The sequence below is a fragment of the Danio rerio genome, chromosome 4 (assembly GCF_049306965.1).
Source record: "Danio rerio strain Tuebingen ecotype United States chromosome 4, GRCz12tu, whole genome shotgun sequence".
Classification (NCBI taxonomy): domain Eukaryota; kingdom Metazoa; phylum Chordata; class Actinopteri; order Cypriniformes; family Danionidae; genus Danio; species Danio rerio.
In genome coordinates, this window is record NC_133179.1 from 3,138,246 (window position 1) to 3,154,638 (window position 16,393).

The 16,393-nt window shown below is 34.0% G+C and overlaps 1 protein-coding gene across 12 annotated transcripts in view; it reads right to left on the reverse strand.

Moving 5' to 3' along the window:
- The window catches only part of pde3a (phosphodiesterase 3A, cGMP-inhibited), a 121,545-nt gene that overhangs the window by 50,201 nt on the left and 54,951 nt on the right, over positions 1–16,393 (reverse strand). For all 12 annotated transcript variants that reach the window (XR_012401709.1, XR_012401708.1, XR_012401707.1 and 9 more), the window contains exon 2: positions 10,428–10,478. Coding sequence is in view for 7 of the 12 variants with exons in the window: in XM_073946872.1 (XP_073802973.1) it covers positions 10,428–10,478 (51 nt within the window). In the remaining 5 variants the exon portion in view is untranslated. The remainder of the gene's footprint in view (positions 1–10,427; positions 10,479–16,393) is intronic.

The window sequence follows — 16,393 nt, forward strand, 5'->3', positions numbered from 1 at the left end:
TATTTTTATACTTTTCTACTTATTATTACAGATTTTTTTATATTCTCAATGTTTCTAAAACTAAGAGAGGCTGCATTCATTTGCATTGAATCAATGAAATACATTGATTTATTGTGTATTCATTTGATTTAAAACATACATCGAAAATTGTGACTTGTTATCACAATTTTAAATAACTGTTCTATTGAAATATGTTGTATAAATACAAAGTATATGCAATGATATATCATTAATCATAAAATATAATTTACTCGTGATTCAAATATGAATTTTCAGCATTCAGCATCACTTGATCCTTTAGAAATCATAATAATTTCCTGCTCTTCTGACCCCAAACTGTTGAACACTAGTGTGCATAAACATCAATAAACGTAGTCAGATCTCTAATCCAGCACACAGTGCTGATATTACACTCTCAGATGATGCTTTATTTTCATATTTCAGCATGAAAATGAGCACTGAAGCAAGAGAAGCGCCTCAAAACAAGCGTGGCAAACCGTGGCAGCTGTGATTGTGTATCTCCGCTGCTCTACGGCTCATAACGGCGGTTTTAACAGCCAACGTGTCACAACGGCATCATAAAAATTACAGCAGGACTAAATAGTGAATGAAGCTGCAGGTCGAAGTCCACACAACACAAGAATGGTAATGGCAGCTCTTTCAGAGGCTTTTTACTTCACTCTAACACTGAAGTGGCGGATATAATTAGTTTATGTTGCACGGCTTTAACACTTTCACCTCTACACACCTCCACTGACCTCTGTGCACTTTGGGTTTTCTTTATTTAACAGGTTAAAAAATGTCATTTCCACTGAGATATATAACATACACTCCCTGACCAATGTCATTTAGTCAATGCGAGTTTTAGAAACAACAAATAATAACTTCTAGTTGATCATTAAGTGGCTTATATGAAAGGCAAAGGCCTCTAGATTACGCTTATTTGACCAAAATAAAATATGATCATGCCTTGAGCTTTAATTATTTAATTAGGATGGTAAGGTCTGACTTTGCTTAGACAAAAGTCTTGTCACTTAACAAAAATAGTGTCCAGTATAGAATATAAAGTCCTGCTGCAGTGGAGAAAGAATGAATATTGAGTATGACACCCATGAGCTTGGAAGACTGTATTTGTATATAATATAATATAATATAATATAATATAATATAATATAATATAATATAATATAATATAATATAATATAATATAATATAATATAATATAATATTAAATACTATTAGAAAATATAATATAATATAACATAATATAAAATATTACAATATAATATAATATAATATAACCTAAAATAATATTAAATACTATAATAAAATATAATATAATATAATATAATATTAAATACTATAATATAATATAATATAATATAATATAATATAATATAATAAAAATATTAAATACTATAATAAAAATATTAAATACTATAATAAAATATAATATAACATAACATAATATAAAATAATACAATATAATATAATATAATTTAATATAATATAACCTAAAATAATATTAAATACTATAATATAATATAATATAATATAATATAATATAATATAACATAATATAATATAATATAATATAATATAACATAATATAATATAATACAATATAATATAATATAATATAAAAATATTAAATATTATAATATAATATAATATAATATAACATAATATAATATAATATAATATAAAATATTAAATACTATAATCAAATATTAAATACTATAATATAATATAATATAATATAATATAATATAATATAATATAATATAATATAATATAATATAATATAATATAATATAATATAATATAATATAATAATGTCTATTTTCTGACTTAACTGCACTATATAATAATTAAATACAATACAGTTTCTCACCATACCAGTCATGCGAATCATGCGATGCACATGTTCCTGCATGAGTACAGTGTGTCTCGGCAGTGACGTACAGTAATGTGTGAGCAACTAATGAGTGAAAGCAGAAGAGCACAAACAGCAACAGAGCAGCCGCTCGGGAGCCCAGTGCATCCTGGGGAAAAAAAGGAGGAAGAGTAGGGTCTCGTGAGCTTCAGCGCCTCAAACGGCAGCTGCGCTTGCTCCACCGCACACCTTTATCAGGCGGCTTTCCACTGATCGATAGCAGGACAACAGACAAAAGCACAAGCATTGTACTGAAGGACTAATCACACTGCTGAAAAGAACTATTGAAACAATCACAGAACTTAGAATGCTTCCCATGGTAATAATGGAATTAGTAATGGTTCTAAAGGAAACTGTAATGATTTGTACACAAACATCTAGATTATTATAAATGAATCACTGTGAATATTCGGATTATTCTTACTTATTATTACTGTTTATTCTTAAATGTTGATTGATAAATGTACAGTTTATTCAGAGGTGTTTTTTATTTGTATTTTTATTTAATTATTTTTTACTATTATTATTATTATACTATATATTGTAATAGTAAACTACTAATTACTGTGTTAACCATGTTTTTATTATATTTATGTTCTTTTTACAAAAAATATTATAATTATTATACTATATATTTTAATACTGTACTACTATTTACTGTGTTTACCATGTTTGTTGTTGTTTTTTAATAAATATATGCTTTATTATTATTATTATTATTATTATTCTACAATACATTTTTATAGTATACTACTATTTACTGTGTTAACTATGTTTTTTAATATACTTTACTATAATTACTTTAATATAATTTTTACTATTATTATTATTATTATTATTTTTACAATAATTATTATTATTATTATACTATATATTTTAATACTATACTACTATTTACTTCGTTTACTTTTTTTAAATATATATGTGTGTTGTTTTTTTAATGTAAACCATCATAAATGCTTTGCCAATACATTTGTAACATTGTCATGCAAATAAAGTAATCATTGAATTGAACTGAATTGTAATGTCTCTATGGACCCTCTTCACAAAACTGCTATGACGTGTTTAATGCTCATTAGCATCTTAAATCCTTGAATGTTCATAATACCTTGATCTTTTTAAAAGTATGAACATTTAGATGTATTTATACATGTATTATATCATTTTTACATTAAAACGAATTACTGCTTATGCGAGGTGTTTGTAATGTAGTGTGTATGGGTGCAGGACAGTAAATTTGACATAATTCTCTCTTCTATCTGCGGCTATCAATCTCACACTATTTTATTCCTTTATTTAAAAGTCTTGATAACACCATCGTGGACCGTTTCTATTATTATTTCAGCAAAAAGGAGTGTAAAAAAATATTTGTTTTACTCTCCGATTCGCTGCACTCTAAGTTTACCCAACTATGACGACTTCTGCTGTAGTGAAACTGAAATGTGAAAGGGTCCATTAGTATTTCTATTGGTGGCACGCTAAAAGCAATAAATCCTAACAGAATAAGTCCCCATTACAAACCACTGAAATGTACTGGCTTTGATTGCTGAGAATTGATGGTTAATGATTACATTATGTTTAGCATTACTGTCATTGTGCAGAGGATAAATACATAGCTAATGAAAATTAACCAGAAGAGCAAATAATCCTAAATAAATGTATAAATGTGTATGTGAAATTGAGCGTTATGGCATATTGTGATACATGTTCAATGCAAATGTAAATATAGAACAATCAACAACCAGAACAAATCAGTAGGCAGAAAATCATTAGGCAGAAATGTGGAAAATATGAAGATATAAAAAATATGCTAAATATTATTGTGAATAATCAGGGTACTTGAATGATTTCAAGGGTATGTGTAGTGGAAACCATTAGAACTTCTGTGAAGGTTTCTTTTTTAACTGCATCATTACAAACATACACACTCACACACACACACACACACATCTGAAAATGACCGTGAAGCAGAGAGAGCAGCATCGATCCTCAGGATATCCTCTGATAAGACAGCTTAAAGACACACACACACACACACACACACACACACACACACACACACACACACACACACACACACACACACACACACACACACACACACACACACACACACACACACACACACACACACACACACACACACACACACACACACACACACACACCATGCACAGTTCATAAGCCACTCATGCAGACACACATGGTTATGCAACCTTGATCAATCTGAGTCATGTACAGAATATGCACACACACACACACACACACACACACACACACACACACACACACACACACACACACACACACACACACACACACACACACACACACACACACATTGGCACTTGTGGTTTATGAGGACTCTCCATACGCATAATGCATTTTATACAGTTAAAACTATTTATAATATGGCCTTAACTCACTCCTACCCCTAAACCAACAACAAGAAGCAAAATTTAAATGTCAAATGACCCTATTAAGTATGATTTTTAAGCATTTTGAATTGCAAGAACACAAGGGATATCCTCAAAAAACACTTAGTAGTGTACTAGGTCATACCTTTGTCATTATACAAATATCTGTCCTTGTAAACCAGTATACACACACACACATGCAAACCGCACACTATACCACAATAGCCTTTTCCTCCTGTGCATTGTTCCTGCTATCAGCTCCAAAGTGCAGTGCATTATGGGCAGATTTCACTGTGAACCTTTGTATGCTGACAGTGCATAATAGAGGCCTTAACAGAGGTCATGACATGTTCCTTGCGGTTGACTTATAACATAGGTCATTACCACATGACCTACACATGTCAGCTGTGTCGCTTCACTTCCATTCATAAACTCTCCCGCTTGGCCACTGTGTCCACTGGATGAGCACTTCAGAGTCCTGTCAGGGTATTTTTGGCCCGCTGTCTTTCTAAATGATCCTCTTCTCACATACTGCTTTTCATTAACTATAAGCATGTGATTTTGGACACACCATCAGTGATTGGGCGACATAATATTAGTGGGTGGAGTCTACATGATTGATGCAGGGCTAATTATCTGGAGGTGGAGCCTAGACTGTAAAAATGATCTGCATTTTGTGATTTTTAAAACATTTATTTATGATTTTAATGTGCATCATGGGACTTTGATCATTCCTCCAACAACTTTTGATGTTAAAAAGTTTGAAAAAAATATTATCATTCACATTTGTAAAAGTTTGAAGTGTTAAATTGTCTCTGTTGGTGTTGTAAATTATTGTAAAAACACTTAACCAAGTACTTTTTCAGTTATTTTACTGACTTATTTTTTCACTATATATTATTTCTTATGCACCACCTGACAAAAGTCTAGTCGCCAATCTAAATTTTATGAACAACAAATAATAACTGGACTTCTAGTTGATCATTTGGTATCAGAGGTGGCTTATTTGAAAGGCAAAGACCTTTAAATTTCGCTGATTTGACCAAAATAAAATATGATCATGCCTTGATTTTAATTATTGAATTAGGACAGAGTCAAAAGTCTTGTCACTGAACAGAAATAATGATCTTAGTATGATCTTTGGCATGGATTTCAGCACATACTCTAAAATCAAATCTGCAATGATTTAATACAGTTGCAGTCAGAATTATCAGCCCTCCTGTTACATTTTTACACTATATATTCTTTCCCCCAATTTCTGTCTAACGAAGAGATTTTTTCAACACATTTCTAAACATAACAGTTTTAATAACTCATTTCTAATAATAACTGATTTATTTCATCTTTGTCATGATGACAGCACATAATATTAGACTAGATATTCTTTAAGACACTTCTACACAGCTTAAAGTGACATTTAAAGGCTTTACTAGGGTAATTAGTCAATGTTTGACAATTTTCTGCACAGAAATACCCAAAAATGTCCACATACTCTCTATGGCTCTATTTAACTTGCTTCTCATTTGTTAAAACACACACACATGCGTGGCCCCGGATGGAAACACATTGCTCCGCAAGGCCACGACGCCTGAGTCCCGATGGACAGAAATCGAGAGAGAGCTTCCTTTCTGTCGCAGGCACAGGCAGAAATAGGTGAAGTTTGGACTGCTGGGAATGAATGAAGTGGCAAGGGAAGAGCGAGAGCTCAAACACGTCATTACAGACGTCACCAAAACTCCCTGATCTCAAACAGCCATGAAGATGACTGGAGAAAACGTGCAAACAGATTCACGCATCCAGATACACGCACACATACAGACATACAGTACAGTACATACACACTCAGGTCTGTTTTTAGTGACATCCCACAGGATTCCATTGTTTTTATAATGTACAAACAGCATTTTATATACATATACACACATATACATGCATGCTGGGAGTAGCTGAAGGTAACAAATGTGATGTTAATCATCCTAAATAATCATTTTGGATCATATGCATAGTTAAAGTCAGAATTATTAGATGAAATATAAATTATTCAAAATAATACTTCACAAGTGCGGTTTAATAGAGATTTTTTCAACATATAATATTTTTAATAACTAATTTCTAGTAATGCATTTCTTTTGTCTTTTTTTGCCATGATGGCTGCACATATTATTTTACTAGTTACATTGTGAGATACAATATTCAGCTTAAAGTGACATTTAAGGGTGTAAATAGATTCTTTAGGCAAGTTAAAGTAGGTTAATTGGACACAACATTGGACAACAGTGGCTTGCTCAGTAGTTAATCAAAGATAATCCTTTACTAAGGGGTTATTAAAATAGACTTTAAATAAAAACATTGATAAAGTGCTTTTATTAGAGCCAAACTTAAACAAATAAGACTTTCTCCAGAAGAAAAAATATATTAGGAAATAATATAGCAGTGGCTCAGTGCTTTGCACTGTCGCCTCAAAGCAAGAAGGTCACTTGTTTGAGTCCTAGCTGGGCCAGCTGGCGTTTCTGTGTGGAGTTTGCATGTTCTCGCTGTGTTGGTGTGGGTTTCCTCTGGGTGCTCCGGTTTCCCACACAATTTAAACATACAGTATGCGCTAAAGGTGAATTGAATAAACTAAACTGTCTGTAGTGTATGAGGGTGAATGAGTGTGTATGGGTGTTTCCCAACACTGCGTTGCAGCTTGAAGGAAATCCGCTGCTCAAAACCTATGCTGGAATGGTTGGCGGTTCATTCCGCTGTGGCGACCTATGAAATAGAGACTAAGTCGAAGGAAAATGAATGGATGAATATTCAATTTTCCTTGCTTGGTTAAACATCACTTGGGAAATAATTGAAAAAGAATTCAAATTTCCCCGGAGGGCTAGTCATTTTGCCTTCAAGTACACACTGTAAAACATTTGTTGCTGCCTTTAATTGTTAAAGTTGCATCAAATGTCAACTTACATTGAATTGACTTTAACCATCAAGTTTGTATATTTGTAAAATTTGTATAACTTAAAAAAGTCATGTTGAAACCTGTTTGACTGACCAAAATAAGTTAAAGCAGCATAAAAACCTTTTGTCATGATCACATTATTTATGTACCAAGTCCCTAATTTTAAAAATAATGTATATGTAAAAATGTGATATATCAACTAAATACTAACTCTGTAATAAGGACAGCATACGCACTGTAAACTTTATTAAACTGGGGTTGCCACAGCGGTATGAACTGCCAACTATTCCAGCATATGTTTTATGCAGCTGATGCCCCTCCAGCCACAACTCAGCACTGGGAAACATCTATAAACACTCATTCACACACATATACTATGGACAGTTTAGCATACCCAACTGACCTCTAGTGCATGTGTTTGGACTGAAAACAGGAGCACCCGGGGGAAACCCACACCAACACGGGGAGAACAAGCAAACTCCACACAGAAATGCCAACTGGCCCAACCGGGACTCGAACCAATGACCTTCTTGCTGTGAGGTGATCGTGCTACCGACTGCACCACCATAATGCCTGTTTGAGTTGTTAAAATAAGTTAAAGGAACTTAAAAACATGTTGTCATGACTTTTCATTCATATTGTTTTTTAAGGTTTCTAGATGTTTTGCTATGTATTAGTCATAATTTGAAACATCATTAAAATAGTAACACTTTGCAATAAGGGACAGAATACAGACTGCAATACATTAGATTAGACTTTAATAAATATTTCAGTATTTCTTAAAAGATTTTCATTGTTAGGTCATGCTCATGCTCGTGTACTCTCTGTAGTTATCCACGTTTTGAAGTCTGACCCAGGATTCAACTTGACGTTTGAAGCCAGTTCAATGTAATGCAAGTTGAAATAACAATCATTCATTCATTTTCCTTCAGCTTTGTCCCTGATAATCAGGGGTTGCCACAGCGGAATGAACCGACAACTACTCCAGCATATGTTTTACGCAGTGGATGCCCTCCCAGCCGCATCCCAGTATTGGGAAACATCCAAAACTCTCGCATTCACGCACACACTCATACTCTACGGCCAATTTTATTTACACAATTCACCTGCAGCACATGTCTTTAGACTGTGGCGGAGCACCCAGAAGAAACCCACACCAACACAGGGAGAGCATGCAAACTCAGAAACTGATCCAACTGGGACTCGAACCACCAACCTTGTTGCTATGGGGCGACCACTGAGCCACCAAGCAGCTCGTTAAACGAACATTTAAAGCGATTTTGATGTAACTAAAACATTTTTACAGCGTATCAGAATATATTGCTATGAACATTAACTAAGATTAATAAATGCTTCAGAAGAATCTTTGCTTGCTGGTTTACACCATGTAGTTAAATAATGCTAACGAAGGACACCTTACTAATGAACCTCAAAACCAAATCAGTAACAATTTCCAGGAAGGTCCAAATAGTTCACTTTGGTTAATGCATTAACTTTCATGAAGCAATACCTTTATTAATGTAAAGACCATTCAATAAAAGATCAGCTCATATTTAGTTTAAATAAATAGTAATAGTTTAGTTTAAATAAATTAATAAATACTATTTTGCTGATATTAAATAATATCTGCCATTGAAGTATTTCATTTTATTGTAGTGTGACCCTGCTGTGAAACCCTATTGTAAAGAACTATCAATAAAATATGATTCATTATATAATCAGATCAATAACAGCTCACTATAGTTAATGCACTACGTTAACACTATTATTATCTGCTCCAGCACTTTTAAATATTTGCAATAATACATGATAATAATAAAGGCCCAGTCTATAATTAGCTCATTAGATATTGATTTTGGGATATACATAAAGTACTAGAGAAATTAATAATCGTTAGAATTATTTTGAATTATTCATGTAGTAACTAATATAACCAAATGAAACCTTTAATGTTAAACGTTACATACTTCGTTTACCTTTTTTCATCATAATTGCTATTTTATATAGCAGAATTATTACATGGAACTAAATGAGTTGCAGATGCACCTCTGAAATGGCATCATCCTCCAGGAAGTGACATCCTTTTGGTGGGAAAACATGTTTCTGCTGAATTCCACAAGCGTATGAATGTCTTGTTGATGTTAGAGAGATCAAAGGAGTCGTGATGACGTGATGATGTCAAACACAGGTCACTCACTCGCTCATTTACATCACGCTCATTTCCATTAATACTGATTAATCAGAGATACACAAGCTCACGGCTCCAAAACTTCAACCCAAAAACGTAAACATGACAGATTCTGCTTTGCATGCACAGACGTTTTCAGACTGTGACGTTATTTTCATGACAATTAAGCACAAATTCACCTCTGATTTTCATTACCGTAATGCGGAAAATTACCTTGTCGTTATCCTTATGCTTCTAAATGCTTTGTGTTTCCATTATTGAAATGCATAATAGGTATAAATATATATATAGTTATAAATGCATATAGCTTTTACTGGGTTTATTTGAACTAAAAAGGCCACTAAATTAATATTACTATGATGGATAACTTTTTTAACCACATAAAAGTAATGAGAAAGACACATCTTGCTAAATTCACAGGTAAAATTTGCAATTGAATTAAAAATTAATGTCAAAAGAGGGAAAAATAAGGTTCATTATATATAAATGTTAAGTAAATATCAATTTAAATGAATTTTATATGTAAAATTGTAGAAGAAATATGGATAATTACTATAAAAATAACATCCTAAGGTTAATAAATTAGTAATACCATAAAAAAGACAGGTAAATATAATTATTTTTGTGGCCTTTTTACATTTTTTTCCATACCTAAACTTGTAACATGCATAAATAAATAATATAATAAATAAATAAATAATAAATAAACCTTAATGCAGTTAGTTAAGCAAACAAAACAATATATACACTAAGATAAGGCAAATAGATATAGATGTATTAATAAAAAAACATATTCCTGTCCTTTGATTTCTGTGTGAAACTATGCTTTTCTTCAGGTTTCATCATCTTCAGATCCATCAGCTCAAGTTCAGTTATCACACACACACGCACGCATAGACACGCACGCACACACGCATATAAAGTGCAGCATATAAATAAACTGACCTGAGATCCTCGGGCGCCTCTTTTGTTGTCCCATTCTTGCTGTGGGAGCATCTGTGGGCAAACACACAGGATAATAGGAGTCACACACACTGAGAGACGCGGCAGCACATGTTCATTCACCACACACTACTCAACATCTAATGAAGCTACACGCTCTGTCTCGCTCACTACAAACACAGCACAGACAGAGGGAGAGAGAGAGAGAGACTAGAGGGAAGGAGGGAGCATTAGTACTCATGGGATTCCTCTCTCTCTCTCAGTCAAAATGCAAAAATGGCAATATGAATAATAAAAAATATGCACGAATTAGCTGTTTACAGTATTTTGTCATTCATATTTTTATTTATTTTTTAATTTTCCTCATTTATTTCTGCTTTTAAATTGCATTATGAGATGTGGATCTTCCTTGCAATAATTAGTAACCTTAAACAGTAGGAAAAAGTGACTTTTCTGAACATTTTTAATAGTTTAAAGTGAATTATTGTGTCGGTTGGTGTTGTAAATTACGCTACAAAAGCCTTGAAATAAACTGCCAGTGCATTTTCTGTCATCTTGCAGACTTATTTCTCTAGATATCATTATTTCTATTATTTAAACCTACTAAAATTACACTAAAAGTCAACATCAAAAGTTGACAGAGCAGAGATCAACATCCCATAATGCAATTCTACAGCCAATTTTGTTTACCCAATTGACCTATAGCGCATGTGTTTGAACTGCGGAGGAAACCAGAGCACCCGGAGAAAACCCAAGCCAACACAGAAATGCCAAGTGGAAAACGTGGGACTCAAATCAGCACCTTTCTTGCTGTGAGGCGACAGTGCTACCCACTGAGCCACTGTACCACCCTGAATTAACTTTATTCATTCATTCATTTTCTTTTCAGCTTAGTCCCTTTATTAGTCTGTGGTAGCCACAGCGGAATGAATCGCCAACTTATCCAGCATATGTTTTAAGCAGTGGATGCCCTTCCAGAAGCAATCCATCACTGGGAAAGTAGTAACTTCATATCAATGACAAATCAAAAATGAGTTGGTCCTCAGTACAGATGATATTATTATAACACCACTTTAATTCAAAGAGTCCATATCATTCATTACATTATAATGCTTTTACTCCACACTAAGCCTTTAAATATGCTTTTAAAAGAAGTAGCACATCTTGACTATGCTTATCTTTTGGGACTGTCCCATTTTTTGTTCCTTTCTGGACTAATGTATTAGATTTCATTCATAATATATGTGCATTTAATTGTGCTAGAGACCCTTGAGTAGCTCTGTTAGGACTTAAAGGGGTAGTTCACACACCACACACAAAATTTAATTTACTCACCCTCAAGTATTTTCAACCCTTTGAGATTCTTTCTTCTGTTGAACGTAAAGGAAGAAATTTCCATAGTAGGAAAAACAAATGTCATGGAAGTTGTTTTCAACATTTTTCAAAATATCTTCTTTTGTGCTCAACATAAGAAAGAAACTTAAACAGGTTCGAAACTAGCAAAGGGTGAGTAAATGACGACAAATTAACATTTTAAAATGAACTAACACTTTAAAACAGACTAAATAAAAAGTAAGAAAGCAGAATACTGTTTGCTGAAGCAAAAAAAAAAAAAGAGAGAGAGCATTACAATTAAATGTCTCGGGAGAAAGCCACTGACTCTAGAGGAATGGTTAAAGACAGTGAAGGAAATGGAAAAAATCACATATCGTCTAAGACTCAGAATGAGTGTGTGTGATGAGCAATGGGATCCTTTAGCAGAAGAACTAGGTGAGATATGAGGAAGACGTTTAGACAGTTCTTCCTTCCCTCTTCCTAAAGTGTTTTTGGCTGGTTCATTCTGTCAACCTTTTATTTGATCCCATTCAAAGCTGTTGTTCTGAGTTCAGTGGTTGGTTTTTTCCCCTTATTTTCTTATTGAACTGTGAAATGCAACAGTGCTACTCAGTTGTGTACTATAGTTAAAACTCTGTGCATTTGTGCGTGAAGTTACATGATGGGTTAATAAAACATAAGTCAAATGAATTCCATTCAGAATTGATTTTAAGTCATGCAATGTTTTCAGCAAAAAAATAAATAAATGATAATAATAATAATAAAATCAGCACATGATTTTCAACTCAAAACTATTTTTTATCATTCAAATGTTTTTAAACTTGCCTACCTCCTTCAAGAAAAAATAGCAAGTCAAATCTGCTGTAATGATGCTACATGCTCTTTCTTACTCACTACAAATACAACTGAGAGAGAAAAGGAGACATTTAAAGCAACTTCATTAAATAATTCAAACTTTACAAACCAAAACATCTTTCACTGAGAAAATTCATGCAATCATGTCATTTTTCTCAGCAAAAAAAAACAAAACAAAACAAAACAACAACAGTACATCATTTTCCTAACAAAGCAAAACTACAAATCTCTTGCCTAATTTTTTCATCAGTAAGTACAAAGGAAAATCTTCTTTTGATTATTTTCCTTTAAAATCAATTCAACTTGGTCTGACACCAAATCTTCTGCACTCTAATCAAATTAATTCAAATTTTTTTAGTTGAATCAAGTGAACTTTTTTAGTAATCTTAACTTAAATCAATCAAACTGACTAAAAATATTAGGTTAAACTTTGTGTAATTTTTTTGAAACCTGATTAACTTATTAAAATAAGTTAAAGCATCATAAACACATTTGTTGTCTTGTCAAGGGCATCCGCTGCCTAAACATACGCCGGAATAGTTGGTGGTTCATTCCTCTGTGGTGACCCCTGGTAAGTGAAGTTTATTTATAACTAATTTCGAGAGGATCACATGCTCATGATTGCTTGCGGCTTGTCCTGCATTATCCAATTAATGATTTACCAATCAGACGATTCCTAAGCCACTATAAATGCCCTGGGTTTCATACCACAGCCATCTTCGTTTTGAAGAATCCCTCCTTTCACCCCTACTCCTCCTCCTTTCCTAGATGGGTGGCACGGTGGCCCAGTGGTTAGCACTGTTGCCTCACAGCAAGAACGTCTTTGGTTCCAGTCATTACCAAGCCAGCTGACGTTTCTGTGCGGAGTTTACACGTTCTCCCCGTGCTCACGTGGGTTTCCCCTGGGCCCCCCGGTTTCCTCCCACCCTCCAAAAACATGCAACTTCAGTTAATTGACTAGTCCACATCAGCACCACAGACATGCACTTAGTAAGTAGTTATCTCTTAAGAGCAATCACTGTATGATCATTAGCTACTACAGCAGGGGAGTTCTCCAAATCTACCTGAGCTCAAACTCTCCCTCTCGCATTACAACAGGAGGGAGCCTCAGGCTTGAGGAACTTCTGATCTTAGGGCTCTCTTCCGGGACAGCATGCTAAACAAGCTTTATAATCAATCATCAGCTAAGTGTGAACTCTTGAAATAAGGGACTAAGCTGAAGGAAAATGAATGAGATGACAGTGACTTTGTAAAAGCTGGTTTACAGTGTTTTTTTTTCAGTGATTTTGTTGCGTTAAATATTGTTGAATAAAGACAAACATATAAAATCTCTCTGTCCTCCCTCACACACTTTGTGTTTTGCTCAGTGACACACGCTCATAATTCAATTTCACAGTCAGTCTGCCTTTACTCGCTGCTCTTCACCGCTTAACAGCTTCTCGATGGCTGTAAACTTTACACACTCTAATTAACAGACAGGAGGAGGCCAAAACACAGGCTTGGTTTGCGCTCATAAAAACGCGACGCTCTCAGTTTGAGCAGAAGAGGTCGGAGGAGTGCGGGACGCCCTTTCAACCCTGCCGAAATAGCCTGAGGACGCCAGCCTGGGAAAGTGGACCTTTATAAATAAAATGCAGCTACTTGGAGGAATATTTTCCTTTGGTTTGAAGGGAGAGGAAGCCAAACAAATGGCATTCTGACTGGGATTATTGTATACGGCGGGACAGGCTGTAACTCAGGGGACTTGCTTCCCCTTGACGGTCCTGTCAGCTCGCTGGGACACATTGTGACCTGGCATTGCATAAAATACAGGAGTATTTACAGCGTGTGGATGGTTAATAACTAATAGTTTGTTTCCCAGGTTGAGGGACACAGTACTGCACTGTAAAACATCTGTAAATGGACAGTTTTCTGTATTTTGTGATTCATGGTTGTTTTTTTCCACTTATTTATGCTTTTATGCACCCCAAAATTGCATTATGAGGTGTTGATCATTCCTCCAAAAGCTTTTGATGTTTAAAAAATTTACTTTTATAAACATTTTAACCCTACAGTCATGTTCCCATCTCACCCCTTACTTTAGTGTTGCTGGTCTAAATTGACCGGTCTGTTTTTACTGCTTTTAAATTAGCACCAAAAACATTTTTCACCACTAAATTTTTAATCAACTTTATTTAACTGGGAACATTGTCTTAAAGTAGTGTTTAACATGAATTTATAGAATTAGATATAAAATAACTGCAGTGAATATACAAATAGGCACTGAAAATGTAATGCAAATTGAACAACAGATGACAGAAATCAAAATAGTTTGCTTTATTACCAATAAACAGCTTGCTAAAATAACTATCACAGCGTCTGACCAAAGAAATAGAAATTTTTACTTATTTGATTGTTTTTTAACCAGCAAAACACCAACAAACTGTATCCTTTCCTGTGTATTGAGTGCTCAAACTTTCATTTAGTCCTTTAGTTGCACTATACTAGTGTATTAATGTAGGGACTAGTGAATGAGGGTATAGACGGTGATTAAGGACACAGCACTAGCACTAGTTATACTCTGGCCATTTTTGAGTGAGATGCTAGTGGTCTAATCCAATGAAAACATTTATGCTAACCTAAGCTAAAAGTGCTGCTAGACCCAGAGATTGGTATGAATTTGTACAGTCTGATGAGTGAATGTAGTCTGGATACCCATTCACCGGGACAGGGAACACCACAAAGCTGATTAAAACACTCAAAATTCAATGAAAGAGCTGATCATAACTTCAATATGTTTTAGTGCAGTGGTTCTCAAACTGTGGTACGTGTACCACTAGTGGTACGCAGGCTTCTTTCTAGTGGTACACAGAGGAATGAAATATGCCACACACATGTGACAATGTCACACATTTCAAAATTTACCAAAAATTATGTATATAATATGCCATATATGACATAAAGTTTATATTTCTGAGGTAGATTGCCACGATTTTTTAACTGTGCAGAGTTGTAGCTGCTTTACTGGGCCTACTACGCCATTGTATTTCAGTACTACTCATTTTGGTGATACTTGGAGAGACACATTTTTCTGAGGTGGTACTTGATGAAAAAAGTTTGAGAATCACTGTTTTAGTGCATAATGTGGAAGATATAATAAGGTCTCAAGGTAATCGGATATAAAACACAATATTTATGAGTGTTTTCAGTTGTAAATCGGTCAGATTTGACCCAAACACGACAGGAAGGTTAATAGTTTGAAGTGCTATATTGTCTGGGTTGGTGTTGTAAATTACAGTATGAATCCCTGATAATAAGCTGTCAGTACATTATCTGTTATTTTACAAACTTAGTTCAATATCTTGCCTCAAACTACTAAAATGTGAATAAAAGTCACTTTGTTAAACTGTACAGTTGAATTTTTAACATCAAAAGTCGACAGAGCAGAGATGACACTCTCATAAATACCATAAATAAGCGGTAAACACTTGATGATCAGAAAAAAGTACTTGACAAATACAGAACCTGTTATTTAATAGACATTTTCATTGTGCAAAAGATAAAAGGCAGGAAAAGTTCACATCTGATGCATGCATGATTTGTCAGGGAATTAATGAAATATCTGATGTATTTTAATAAGGGCTCAGTTACTTTGCTTTAAGCCACATTCAAATGTAAAATCGCCTCACAGCAATTCGGTCGCTGGTTTGAGTCTGGTCACTAGGCATTTCTGTGTGGAGTTTGCATGTTCTCTTCGTGTTTGGTGCTCCGGCTAAATTGGCTATAGTGCATGTGACTAA